General features: G+C 39.3%; 1 protein-coding gene across 1 annotated transcript in view; it reads left to right on the top strand.

Annotated features, from left to right (window-relative positions):
- Positions 1-15,000, top strand: part of trappc10 (trafficking protein particle complex subunit 10) — a 74,305-nt gene that overhangs the window by 38,494 nt on the left and 20,811 nt on the right. Inside the window, exons 10-14 of the mRNA XM_079845204.1 lie at positions 6,854-6,930; positions 7,018-7,109; positions 7,306-7,446; positions 10,258-10,370; positions 11,423-11,925. Of these exons, the coding sequence (XP_079701330.1) occupies positions 6,854-6,930; positions 7,018-7,109; positions 7,306-7,446; positions 10,258-10,370; positions 11,423-11,925 (926 nt within the window). The remainder of the gene's footprint in view (positions 1-6,853; positions 6,931-7,017; positions 7,110-7,305; positions 7,447-10,257; positions 10,371-11,422; positions 11,926-15,000) is intronic.

Raw genomic sequence — 15,000 nt, 5'->3', positions numbered from 1 at the left:
ACAGGCATGCTAAACATGGTTCTGTGTGTGATTTGGCTAACTTACTAAAGTCAGTGCTTAGTGTTCGTTTTGGGTTAACGTTAGTTCTTGCGACAGATATTTGGCTATAATCGTTCTAAAAATACAAAAGTTAAAGTGCCATTCAGTAGCGATCATTATAGATCCGCAGTCTTTACTCTCGAGGACTGAACAGGTTCTGCTCGATCATCTTCACTCAAATGTTCTGGGTCTGATTCGAGCTCATATGGTTTTATTGACGCCATTGTTTCTAATACTGAACAGCCTCCGGTAAGGGGCGTGACGTTTCCGACGTGCACTGCGGTTAGCGAATCAGAACACACTGGGCCAGCTAACCAATCTGAGCCCACTGCGTATTTTTGAGGGACTGGCTTCATGCAACCCGGAAAGCATCAGGCCGTTTTACAAGGAGGGACAGAGCAGTGTAGAATAAAGGTCAAATATATGACAAATAAGGCATTTTTTTTTTAAACGAAGCATGAACACATGTTACAGTGCACCCCACAAACACAGCCAAGCCTTCAAAAGAATGTGTTTTACCACCCCTTTAACTAAATGTCTCTCTTTATAAATGAGTCATTGAATCATTGATTCACCCGACTGATTAGCTCAAAACGCTGATTCATTCAGGAATTAACTAAATGGCTCTCTTTATGAATGAGTCATTGAATCATAAAAAAACCCATAAAAACCCCTGTGGTTTGCACAGCCTGAGTTACTGTTGCCGTAGTGGCAACTAGCGGGTACACCGGACAAACGTGCACAGTGATACCCAGCTGGCATCCTACGAGAATATTAACCCAAGCCCCTGACATCTCCATGCCCTTGTAGAGTGCTCACACACCTCACCAGGCAGAACCAACTCCTTCCATGCTATAGAAATAGCCTTGTACAATCCAATGTGAAAGACATTGCTCAGATAGCGGCTTCCCACTGGCTGAGTTGGAAAACATGACAAAAGGCTGGTCAGGCAAGTGCATAATAATAATAATAATCTTTATTTTATATAGCGCCTTTAAAAAGAGAATCTCAAAGCGCTTTACAAGCATAGACAGATTAAAAGCACAAGATACATATAACAAAAAAAAAAAAAAAATAATCATATAAAAGCCATTCTGAAAAAATGTGTCTTAAGAGCAGATTTAAAAACAGTAAGAGAATCCGCCTGTCTGATCATCATTGGAAGAGAATTCCAGAGTTTAGGTGCACAAGTGGAGAAGGCCCGGTCACCCATAGAGCGTAGACGGGTAGAAGGAACAACTAAAAGGCCCGCATCAGAGGAGCGGAGATTACGTCTAGGCGTGTAAACAGTTAAAAGTTCGGATAAGTATTGAGGCGCCAAGCCATGAAGGGCCTTGTAAGTCAGCATAAGAATTTTAAAATCAATCCGAAACCTGACAGGAAGCCAGTGCAGTGACTCTAAAACTGGAGTGATGTGTTCGCTAGTCCTGGTGCGTGTGAGAATTCTAGCGGCCGAATTTTGCACTGACTGTAATTTATTTAAGGTAGTTTTAGAGACCCCATTCAGAAGCGCATTGCAATAATCAATGCGAGAAAATACGAAAGTATTAATCAATTTTTCCGCAACAGGAACAGATAGCATAGGGTGTAGTTTTGCAATGTTTCTGAGGTGAAAAAATGAATTTTTGACTGTATTTTGGACATGAGGGTCAAATGATAAATTTTTGTCAAATATCACCCCCAAGTTTTTTAATTTAGTTTGAAACTCCAGTGCATAGCCTGCAACTGCCCAATGCACCTGCGTACGAATCGCAAATGGCGCAAAGCACAAAGCAAGTATCCTGATTTGAGTCTGAGATTTCACAGGGCAGACAGCTCGAACGAGAGCATACTCCCAACCTGACTTTAGGCATATACGCCGCATTTGGATGCAACACCACCAAGTGCAGCTTGGGTGCAAACTGCAAAGGGGATGCACCAATAGCGCATGAAGATAATCAATCATGCTTTGCTGGTGCCAGTATCCACGACAAGGAATCATCCTTATATTCAAGGATTCTAAAGGCTTAAAAGGAGGTTCACACCTAGCCTCTAGATCAACCATCAGGTCATGACGGCACCATTACAGTTTGTAACGAGCCTAAAAACGCTGACCTTAAAGCTCCAGGTATACTTTGGATGTCTGCGTTCTGCGCACCATTAGTGTGACGTAAATTCTTGTCAACAGGACGGCCTTTGGTGCGCATGCCACAGCGTATGAGTGACTTGACCACTTGCGGACAAAGTTCACTCAGAAGCACGCATTCCGAACCCATCTGCACTTAAGTCCAAAGTATCCCGTCAGCATGCAGCCCAATTTTTTGAGAATGCATGGAAGGTGCGCATACAACAGCGCATGTGCAAGAAAAACAGAAGCGACAGAAGAGTCACAACAATTATACTGCCCATGTATTGAACTCGGTCATCCGCGCTCATTCGACTGCGTGTGTGACGCATCTGGATGCGGGAAATTAACCAAACCCGGCCTTCCTGGCCAAAGGAGTATACCTTGACCAGCTCACACTCTCAACAGATGGAGCGGAACTCGAGAGTTCCCCGACAGTCCGTGAACTGTCCGTGTGACGTAATTATCGCCATCAGGAGAGTCCGCAGATGGCCGCGCACACTGTCCGTGTGCAGCCCAATTTTTGGGACCGCGGACGGTGCACATACAACAGCACATGTGCGAGTGACATGAATCATATAGCACGTTTCCTATGTACTACTGTACACTCAAAGCTGCTTTACACTCATGTCAGGGGTCTCTCCTCAACCACCAGCAGTGTTCAGCATCCACTGGGATGATGCAAGGGCAGCCACAGTACAATGGCACCAGCGCGCTCACCACACACCAACTATAGGTGGAGAGGAGAGAGAGAGCACTTGAAAACCAAAGCACTCGAAAACCAAAATGCACTAGATAGTGCACATGCGCCAAAAGCACCTTTCCACTGATGTGGCCAATGGAGTAGGCTATACCTTGAAAAACTCACACTCTCGACTGTGCCCGAAACGGAGCAAGAATCATAGTATGCCAGGACCCTCTTAAGGAACCGAAAAATGCGCGCTTTAGCGCAGCACCATTAATGCCCTCATGAAAGCCGAAAACAGTCGCCCAACAAACTTCCAGCATGGAATGGGAGTGACTTTTCTTCTGAGAAGAAAACAGTATCAATCAGGCACTGACATGGATGATGCAGATTTTCACCTGCCCCAAACTTCAAACATGCGCTACTTCAACACAACACGTGTGTGCTTCAGAAAGCAAGCGCCCTGTTTTGTAGCTATAGTCAGATTCTCCCTCTCTCCACATGTCGGCCCTTAGAGACCGCAGTTCCGGCCGAGGGTGCAGAATCTGCAGGTCCTGCATAGGGGAAGACACCATGGTGTGTGTCCTTAACAGCAATGCCATGATGCTTGTGTACCATTTCTTTTTCTCTGGCCAGCAAGATGCCACCAAAATCAGAGATGGACCCTTCTGCATACAGCAGAATCCTGGACTATACATGTTGGGACATCCACCCCCTACGGGGCACTCCAGTCCATAATCAAGAAAACAGCGGGCGGCGCATGTTTTCTGCAGATGCAAAAAGATCCACATTTCTGCACTCGATCTGCACCACTATTCAAGAGTGCATAAGCCACCGCAGGTCTGCCTTGTTTCAAGAGCATCCATGCCAATAGCAGCAGAGAGGGAGTACCTCCTTGCCTACATATATATGACCATTGTCATATTTTCCATTCTGAATAATGCTTGCCCTGCTGGGTCAAGTGTTTCAGCACCAGGAGAACTATTCCACATAAATGTATGTGAAGCTCCTACAGCGCTGTCAACCACTCTCCTCTTACAGAGTTTCTCGTCCATGTTGTGACGTTTGTCATCACTAATGAACATGCCGTAACCCTGCCCAGGGGAAATCCTTCTGTTAACAGATCTAGGACTCCCAGGGGACCATGGTCTGAACGCCCAGCGCTACTGAACCATGCTTAAACGTCACATGGCATATAGCAAGTTACCGAACGCCCAGCGCCGGAACTGCAAACACAAAGAGGAGAATCCAGCAGTACTACTGCTATCAAGACCATGAGCCCCAGCAGTCTCAGTACTGCAAAAGTCCTCTGCCCTCTGTTCGGTTCTGAATCTATCCCCAGACCAAGATATAACAGACCGAGACATAACAGCCCCTTTTGAGATTATCTGAAAATCCCAGAGCTCGTAAATGGAAAAACAAGCGCATGTGTTTTACAGCACTGCTTGTTCCCTGCTGTCTGCAGCCAGGAGCACTTCATCCAAATAGGAGAACAATATAATGCTCTGATGGCACAGCAGAACCAACACCGCTTCTGCTTATCTTTCAGATATGAGCGGTGCTATTGGGATCTATATAGGAAATCCCATCAACGGAGACCTCAGAAATGTTTTCTGTGCTCCGGGTGGATTGTGGCAAGATGCATCGGGCAAAAACACACCGATGTAAGCCGATCCCGAGGATGCAGAGGGCAGAACAGGTGACATACTGCAAGCATTTTTGAACCTGACACATTAACCACTCTAAAGTGTTTGTTCAACTGCTGCAAGTCTTCTTTTTTTTCTTTTTTTTCTTTCTTTTTTTTTTGGGGAGGAGGAATTTACGCTGAAAAATCTCTTTCTCCATCTTCCCTTGTGGCAAAAACTTGAATTGCCATTTTGCTGAGAAGAGCACGGATTTCCCCTCTCGAACAATGAAGTTGCAATCACTCCGCCAAACCAGAGGGGGCGCGAGAGAAACCGCAGCCGACAGCCCTACTGGAATCGTGCGAGGAAGCCATGGTGTTGTTAGTGCGCGTACGCGCCACCGTTCAAGGCAGACAGCGAGGATTCCCAAGCATCACCTGTGGAACTCCTTCTGCAAACATCGCTGTATTGCACAGCATTGCATTCTCCTCATCTGTCAGACTGTGAGGTTAGAGGTTCCAGTGCAATCTGATTGTTTTAACAAATCAACACATGAGGTCTTGTATGCTCAACACACATTTTATTGACAACATACTTAAACTGAACCCGCTATTTTGCTGGGTTACTGCCCAATCTGGATAGATCGGCAGGCGAGTTTGCATCACTGATTTTACAGGAATCAAACCCGCAAGCTTCTGTATCACGGCAGGACTATCGACAAACTTTGTTGCCGCTCTCGAATACAGATCAATGCAAGGGCCATCATTTCACTTTCACCCACCTCGGGGAGACGCGATCTGCCCGGTTTGAAAATATATATCATCAGAGCATTCCTCGCCCGCTTCTAGCGAGACCGAATCACCCCGTGAATGCTACACCGACACTCCTCGGTCTATACCCGATCATCTCAACTCTCCCTGGCCTCCAAAACCGGCGATCGCCGTATCTGGATTGGCACCTGAAGACCGGAGCGTGTTCGACCCCTGACCCCCCCAGAGGAACGGTAGAGCTGCCGGTAGGGCACAGCGTTCATGCCCTGGGGTTGGAGAGATCTAGCCTAGCGCGGACATTCCCAACACCCTACTCATGATTATACCATGAACACCCACATGCCATAGGACAGGGGAGATAACCTGTTCAGATATTTATCATGACAAAGTTTATTAGCCATTTGTTAGTTGTACTAAACTCAAGCCAAAAACTTCTCTTTTATGTCTTTTCCATTACCAAGAGTCATCACTGTGGATTATCTTGTGAATGTGGCATAAGTTTGAACATTTTGTTTGAGAAAAACTTATTAGCCTTTCGTTAGCAAAGCTAAACTTGTTGCTAAATAAGCTTTCTCTTTCTGCCTTAATTTCGACAAGAATCACCACCGTGGGCTTTTCTTGCGAAAATGTGGCGTGATGGTGTTCAAGCAGCACGGTGAAGAGCTGAAGAACAAGGGAAATGACGCATACGACTGCATTTATATGCTGTGAGCGAGGGACCCCGCCCACGTCCTCATGCGTCATTGGCCTTTCAGGCGTGAATAAAGGTGTCTTCAGCAGATGGCGCTAGAGCGCGATATCCCATAGTCATGTGTTGTACCGAGTTGACCGACTGAATGGGAACGCTGATTCATTGAGGAATTAACTAAATGGCTCTCTTTATAAATGAGTCATTGAATCATTGATTCACCCGATTGATTAGCTCAAAACGCTGATTCATTCAGGAATTAACTAAATGGCTCTCTTTATGAATGAGTCATTGAATCATTGATTCACCCGATTGATTCGCTCAAAACGCTGATTCATTCAGGAATTAACTAAATGGCTCTCTTTATAAATGAGTCATTGAATCATTAATTCACCTGATTGATTCGCTCAAAACGCTGATTTATCCATGAATGAAGTAAATGGCTCTCTTTATGAATGAGTGATTGAATCATTGATTCACCCAATTGATTCGCTCAAAATGCTGATTCATTCAGGAATTGACTAAATGGCTCTCTTTATGAATGAGTCATTGAATCATTGATTCACCCGATTGATTCGCTCAACGCAGATTCAATCAGGAATTAACTAAATGGCTCTCTTCATAAATGAGTCATTGAATCATTGATTCACCCGATTGATTAGCTCAAAACGCAGATTCATTCAGGAATTAACTAAATGGCTCTCTTCATAAATGAGTCATTGAATCATTGATTCACCCGATTGATTAGCTCAAAACGCAGATTCATTCAGGAATTAACTAAATGGCTCTCTTTATGAATGAGTCATTGAATCATTGATTCACCTGATTGAGTCACACACACACACACACACACACACACACACACACACACGTTTAATGTGTGTCTGTAATGTGTTTGTATCTCTGTCTCTCTCTCTCTCTCTCTCTCTCTCTCTCTCTCAGCGAACAGTCTTCAGAGTCCATATAAAAAACTCAAGGAGGCGTTGTCGTCCGTGGAGGCCTTCGAGAAACACTATCTGGTGAGCGTTCAGTCCATATTAACCCGTGTGTTTATTTCAGTGCTGTGATTAGCCTGGTCATCTCTGACATCACCTGTCTGTCTTCAGGAGCTGTCTCACGCTGCGATGGAGATGTACCGGGCGATCGGGCGGCTGCGCTCCGCTCGGCTGCTGGGGAAGAGTCTGGCCGAGTTCTACATGTGAGTCTGAGGGATCAGGAGCACGGATCACATCCTCCAGAGGGAGATGCACCATTACTCATACGTGTGTGTGTGTGTGTGTGTGTGTGTGTGTGTGTGTGTGTGTGTGTGTGTGTGTGTGTGTGTGTGTGTGTGTGTGTGTGTGTGTGTGTGTGTGTGTGTGTGTGTGTGTGTGTGTGTGTGTGTGTGTGTGCAGGAGGAAAGGAGACCCTCAGAGTGCTGAGAACTTCCTTCTGGAGTCTCTGAAGTCGTATGTGTCTGAGAGCTGGAGTTTACCGCTCACACACACACGCAAACAGATCGCAGAGTGTCAGAAACAGCTGCAGAAGATGGACGAGTATCCTTCACTCATCTCTGATCACGTCTAATCTAAAAAATATTAATACATTTTTACTAGGGCTGTCAAAAGATTAATCGCGATTAATCGCATCCAAAATAAAAGTTTGTGTTTACATAATATATGTGTGTGTACTCTGAAAAATACACACACAAGCATGTATATATTTAAGAAAAAAATATTATTTTTTATGTATAAAACATTTATATTTTTTTATATTATAGATTATATAAATGTATATACATGCAAATATTTCTTAAATATATACACAAATGTGTGTGTATTTATATATAAATAATAATTAACAGAGCACACACACACACATATATTATGTAAACACAAACTTTTATTTTGGATGCGATTAATCGCGATTCATCTTTTGACAGCCCTAATTTTTACACAACTAAAGCCAGTCTTAAACTACCTGCGAAATGCAACATTTAAATATTCATACAATTATTATTATATTATTGTTTATTAAACATAAAGCAATATAGACAGAATACTCATATTGCGATTTTTCATTTTATTTCTTTTTATGAATATTGCAATTTTTGTGATTTTTGGCAATTGTTTTTGCTTTTACAAACATGCCAGTGCACAAGAAGTGCATAACATAACATTTCACAATGAAATAACATTATTAACAACAGTATTAATAGCTTGATAAACACTACTGTAATAAACTGTCTTTAAAGGTCCTGTTCTTCGTGATCCCATTTTTCAAACTTTAGTTAGTGTGTAATGTTGCTGTTAGAGCATAAATAATACCTGTAAAATGATAAAGTTCAATGCCAAGCGAGATATTTTATTTAACAGAAGTTCCTTTTCAAAGCCTACAGCGAACGGCCGGTTTGTTCTACATCCCTGCACTTCCTGCTTTAATGACGTCAGTAGAGCAGTTTGTCGACTAACCTCCGCCCACAAGAATGCGCGAAAAAGGGGGCGTGGTCTTGTTGCTCCCTCGTGGAGAAGAGGAAGTGTTGCGTTCGGTTCGGTTGCGTTTGTCGCCATGTCATGTTATTTTCATCCCGGAATCAAATCACCTTTGTTTGGCCTTCAGGGGCTGTAGTTTGAGTTCATCTCCCCGTTATGGTAAGAGGCGTGACCTTTCCGGGCAACGTGCGCTAAGCTGCTGTCCAATCACAACACGGGAACCGCTGGCACAATCAGAACTCGTTACGTATTTCTGAAGGAGGGACTTCATAGAACAAAGAAATCCTCAAGCCGTTTTGAGGACAGTGAAAACAGCAGAATACAGATGAGTAAAGTGTGTGAAAAATACTGTGTTTTTTTACACATGAAACATGAACACATGTTATATTGCACACTGTAAACACAATCAAAGCTTCAAAAAACCACGAAAAACGGGACCTTTAAAGCTACACTGTGTGATATTTTCCCCCATCTAGTGGTGAACTTGTATATGACCATCCAGAGAATATTAGTTTCTGTTCCTCTCAATTCCGATTTCGTTTTAACTCCTACGGTGGCCGATTTAGTCCAAGATTAACATGGCTTCCAGTTCGACCTCGTCCACATTCTTCACGGTGCCATCGAGTGTTAAAACGCCAAAGGCGAAGCTTGAATTTACGGGTATGTCCCTCTTTGGCTAATGTACTTTCAAGATGGAGGGTCAACATGGCGACCGGCATTCGAACCCTCACCCGTATGTGTTTACAATGGCATATTATAAACATACGAGAATACTTTATTACTTGAAATAAGTAAATATACATTAATGAGCACACAAAGAACTAAGTGTTTTTAGCTAAGAATAAACTAAAAAAGTTACACAGTGTAGCTTTAAAACAGACAACATAAAATAAATTAAGGTTAACTAATCTAAATTCCAGTCATAACAATCAATAAACTTCAAAACGTTAAACTCACATCTGTGGTCGTGGTGTATTTTTATGCTGCGTTCACACCAAATGCGAATAGAGCGTCAAAATCGCATCTAGTTGGACGCTTAAACATTTTGAATCCATTCGCTTGTCCACAGTGAATTGGACTCGCGTATAAATCGAGCATTTGAAGCTAAATAGCCGCGTGTTCAAGGCGGTCCAGGAGACATATGTCATAAAAAAATATATTAAACATTAATAGCCACACAAATGTGGTCCAGGCAACGCCTATATTATCTTCACTGCATTTGTATTTAAATATCCTAAAAAAATAAAGTTATGAAACTTCTCTTTGCCCTCAGTCAAAACAATTTGGCAGACAACAAATTATAGATTCATGAGAGCAAAGATCGGCCGTTAGATCTACACAAGACGAACCCACTACAGGCCATTAGAGCCAGCGGCAGATGGCAGAAGGACTGGCCGACAAGATTAAACACAAGATAATTTTTTTTTTAAATAGGCGCTCTGTTTATAAATAAACCACAGATTTGAGCTTTAAACTACTACATTCTCACCTGAAAGTCTTAAAACTACATTTTGTGACACAATAGTAGTATTTTTAAATTATGCGGGGTTTCTCATCACGTCACTTCACCATGTGACCGCAGCGAGCAGGCTCCTGATTGGTTAACGCGGCGCGGATTGACGCCAAAGTTAAAATTTTTCAACTCGGGCGTCAGACGCGAATCCGCTTCAAACGCATGAATGCACAAAATCACCACTTGCGCGTATCGCGTCATTTGCCAATGTTTTTTTTAGGTAATGTAATCTCGTTAAAACAGAAAAATAAATTTGGTATCGTTCAGGAACCGGTATCATATCGGTATCAATATCAAACATTTCTGAACGATACCCAGCGTGTTTTCTGTGGTCTGCGAGTGGTTTCTTTGACTGTTTGTAGATACCTCCAGACGAGCGCTCTGCTCGCCAGCGATGCCAACCTGAGTGATGACGAGAGGAAGCACTTCTGCCAGGAGATCCTGACCTTCGCCAGTCAGGCCGCAGAGAGCAAAGGTCAGTGTGTTGACCACAGCTACAAGAGTCAGGACCGGTCACATGATGGATTCCAGCCTGTCTTTCCTCTTTTAGTGATCTTAAAGAGCGCGATGGATTGTAGGGCGATAGAAGATCCGTTAAATACACTGGAGCTAAACCATTTAGGACTTTATAGATCAGTAGCAATACTTTGTAATTGATACGGAACTTAATAGGTAACCAGTGTAGAGATGATAAAATTGGTGTTATATGATCATATTTTCTTGACCTAGTAAGAACTCTAGCAGCTGCGTTTTGGACTAACTGTAGCTTGTTTATTGATGATGCAGGACAACCAGCTAATAAAGCATTACAGTAATCTAGTCTCGAGGGCATGAATGTATGAACTAACTTTTCTGCATCAGAAATAGATAGCATGTTACGTAGCTTAGCAATGTTTCTAAGGTGGAAAAATGCCGTTCTTGTAACATATGAAATATGATTTTCGAAAGACAAGTTGCGGTCTAATATAACACCCAGGTCTCTTACTGTAGTGGATAAAGCGACAGGACATCCTTCCAAGTTAAAGTTGTATTGTGAGAGGTTTTGTGGGCAGTTTTTTGGACCAATAAGTAATACCTCCGTTTTATCTGAATTTAATAGCAGAAAATGACACGTCATCCAGTATTTAATATCTTCAACACACGCTGTCAGTTTAGATAATTTAGCGTTTTCATCTGGTCGTGATGAAATATATAATTGAGTGTCATCAGCATAACAGTGGAAATTAATTCCATGTTTTCTTATAATATTACCAAGTGGCAGCATATATATTGAGAATAGCAGAGGGCCTAACACGGATCCTTGCGGCACCCCATAGTCTACTGATCTTTGATTTTTCCCCATTTAGACAGACAAAATGGTAGCGGTCTGAACCAGTTTAATGCCTGTCCCTGAACACCAGTGTAATTTTGAAGTCGATCTAAGAGTATTTTATGATCTATAGTATCGAACGAATAATATAACAGTGTGTTGACCACAGCTACAAGAGTCAGGACAGGTCACATGATGTGTTTCCTCTTCCCTCACAGACGGGCGTGTTGCTCTGAGCATGAGCTCGTTCACGCAGCTTCACGAGTTGCGCTTCCGCCCCGCCTCAGCGCTGGTGCACGTGGGGGCCGTCCTGCAGCTGGAGCTGCACCTGTGCAGTCTGATGCCGGAGCCCGTGCGGGTGGAGCAGCTGACCGCCAGCATCCACTTCACCCTGGAGCAGCCCGGCACCACGGCCCAGAAACGGGCCGCCCAGAACCCGGACGGCACGGTCACCTTCCCTGCGGCCAGTCCGGCGTCCGCATCCCCGGCGCTGGAGCTGTGTGAGATCCAGGAGCTCAGCCCGTCTGAGAGCGGCCTGAGCACGGCCGGCGTGGTGTGTAAGAACATGCACCTGCTGATGCGCCGGCACGACAGCGCCACCTCTCTGGACACGCCCCACACTGCGCCCGCCGCCCTCGCTGTGGAAGACGGAGCGCAGATGCTGAAGGCCAGTGATGTCACTCTGTTGCCCGGCAACAACAGCATCGTCTTCACCGCACCAGTGAGAAGAAGCCTTTCATTTCAGCTGATTCTGGCCGGGGTTCAATCAATTAAAGCATGAAAATTGTAACGTTAAAAAAAAATTTTTAGAAAATAAAACGCGCACCAAATATGTATTTCAACGTAAAAATGTTACATGATGATAAATAATTGTAAATAAAGAAAAACTATATATAAACAAAATAAAACATTACTGTAACATTTAAATATAAACACAAAAATAAAACCCTTTCCAAAAATGTCTTAAATCCGAAAATGTAAAATTAAAATAACAAATTTTCAAATAAAACACAAAAAACGAAATCATAGAAATAGTAACATTTAATTTTTTTTAAATAAAGACATACAAAATAATTACATTTTTAAAAATGTAAAATTAAAATAAATAATTGTATTATTTATTATTTAACAAAATAAAACATTACTGTAATATTAAAATATAAACACAAAAATAAAACCCTTTCCAAAAATGTCTTAAATCCGAGAATGTAAAATTACTATAACAAATTTTCAAATAAAACACAAAAAAACGAAATCATAGAAATAGTAACGTTAAAAAAAATTTTTAGAAAATAAAACACTTACCAAATATGTATTTAATCGTAAAAATGTTACATGATGATAAATAATTGTAAAATATAAAAACTAAATATAAACAAAATAAAACATCACTGTAACATTAAAATATAAACATAAAAATAAAACCTTTTCCAAAAATGTCTTAAATCCGAAAATGTAAAATTAAAATAAACAATTTTCAAATAAAACACAAAAAATGAAATCATAAAAATAGTAACATTTAAAAATGTTTTCAATAAAAACATCCAAAATAATTACATTTTAAAAATGTAAAATTGAAAATAAATAATTGTAAAACATAAAAACTAAATATAAACAAAATAAAACATAAAACATTACTGAAAATTATTTAACATTAAAATATAAACACAAAAATAAAACCCTTTCCAAAAATGTCTTAAATCCGAAAATGTAAAATTAGAATAACTAATTTTCAAATAAAACACAAAAAATTAAATCATAGAAATAGTAACGTAAAAAAAAAAAATGTTAAAAATAAAACGCGCACCAAATATGTATTTCATCGTAAAAATGTTAAATGATGATAAATTATTGTAAAATATAAAAACTATATATAAACAAAATAAAACATTGTAACATTAAAATATAAACACAAAAATAAAACCCTTTCAAAAAAATTCTTAAATCTGAAAATGTAAAATTAAAATAACTAATTTTCAAATAAAACACAAAAAACGAAATCATAGAAATAGTAACATTTAAAAAAAATTAAAGACATCCATACATTTTAAAAATGTAAAATTAAAATAAATAATTGTAAAACATAAAAACTATATATAAACAAAATAAAACAAAACATTACTGAAAATTATTTTACATTTAAATATAAACACAAAAATAAAACCTTTTCCAAAAATGTCTTAAATCCGAAAATGTTAAATTAAAATAAACAATTTTCAAATAAAACACAAAAAATGAAATCATAAAAATAGTAACATTTAAAAATGTTTTAAATAAAAACATCCAAAATAATTACATTTTAAAAATGTAAAATTGAAATAAATAATTGTAAAACATAAAAACTATATATAAACAAAATAAAACATTACTGAAAATTATTTAATTGAAGTGTAAAATAAAAACCCAAAAATAAAACACTTTCCAAAAATGTCTTAAATCCGAAAATGTAAAATTAAAATAACTAATTTTCAAATAAAACACAAAAAATTAAATCATAAAAATAGTAACATTTAAAAAAAGTTATAAAATAAAACACTTACCAAAAATGTATTTAATCGTAAAAATGTAAAATTAAGATAAATAGTTGTAAAACATAAACACTATAGTAAAACAATAGTAACAATAAAATATAAACGTCCAAAATAAAACACTTACTAAAAATGTATTACATTTAAAAAATTTATTAAATCAGAAAATGTCAATTAAAAATAAATAATTGTAAAATATAAACACTAAAAATAGACTTTTAGACATTCTAAAAATGTATTAAATCAGAAAATGTAAAAAAAAAAAAAATAGAAATAATAGAAAAAGTAACGATTAAAATAAATAAATATAAAATAAACACTTTCTAAAAATCTGAAAATTTAAAAATATAATAAATGATTAAAAAATCAAGAACTGTCCTTTATCTGTGTGCCAAATTTCATAACTTTCGCGCAAGCGGTTCTATGAGCTGCCATAGACTCGAGAGCGGAATAATAATAATAATAAAAATGCTAACGTTGTTCAGTTGTTGAAATATGATCATATTTTAGGTAAAAGAGTTTTGACTGACCAAACCGTTTGGGAATCTCTGGATTGTGGGATAATTTCACATGATCTCCACTTGGGATGCAACACTACAGTTAGTCCACAGTTCAATACACACCTCGGTTTTTAACCACGGTTTTAGGTTTCGTTCGGTTTTTTGCTATTCTATTCTTAGGCGACAGGAACAGCGAGAGGTTAAGGAGAAAAAAGACTATTTTTTATTGCAATACTCTTTCTTTATTTTACTTAAAATAATTGAAAACCCTTACTTAAACTTAAAACTTTACTTAAAAAAAACCCTTGTATTCCTAGTGTATTGGATAATATAAAATAAATATACATATAGATTGTAAAAATAAAACACTATAGACTTCACTATAAAATATACACTGATTAGCTACTGTATTAGTTCTTCAGTCAAGAGCAGAGAGTGATTTTCTCTTTGTCTTTTGTTGTTGTATTAACATTAAAGGGATAGTTCATTCAAAAATGAAAATTCTGTCATCGAGAAATTAATACAGGTTTGAACAATATTAGAGTGAGTAAATAATGACATCATTAGAGGTGAACTGTCCCTTTAAGGACGGCGTGTTCACTATAGGCTGCGCTGCTGTCAATTAAAGACCTGCACACATCTAATATACACACACACACACCGACTTTACTTTCACTTTAGACATAACCGACTGTGTTTATGTTAACCTTGTGTGTATTTGACAGTATTAGCGCAGTAAGACGACTATTAGTCCAGTAATCACGTGTT

This window comes from Gobio gobio (assembly GCF_949357685.1).
Source record: "Gobio gobio genome assembly, chromosome: 19".
In the NCBI taxonomy this organism is placed as follows: domain Eukaryota; kingdom Metazoa; phylum Chordata; class Actinopteri; order Cypriniformes; family Gobionidae; genus Gobio; species Gobio gobio.
Note: the sequence above shows the minus strand (reverse complement) of the source record. Positions and strands in the feature narration are given on the sequence as shown.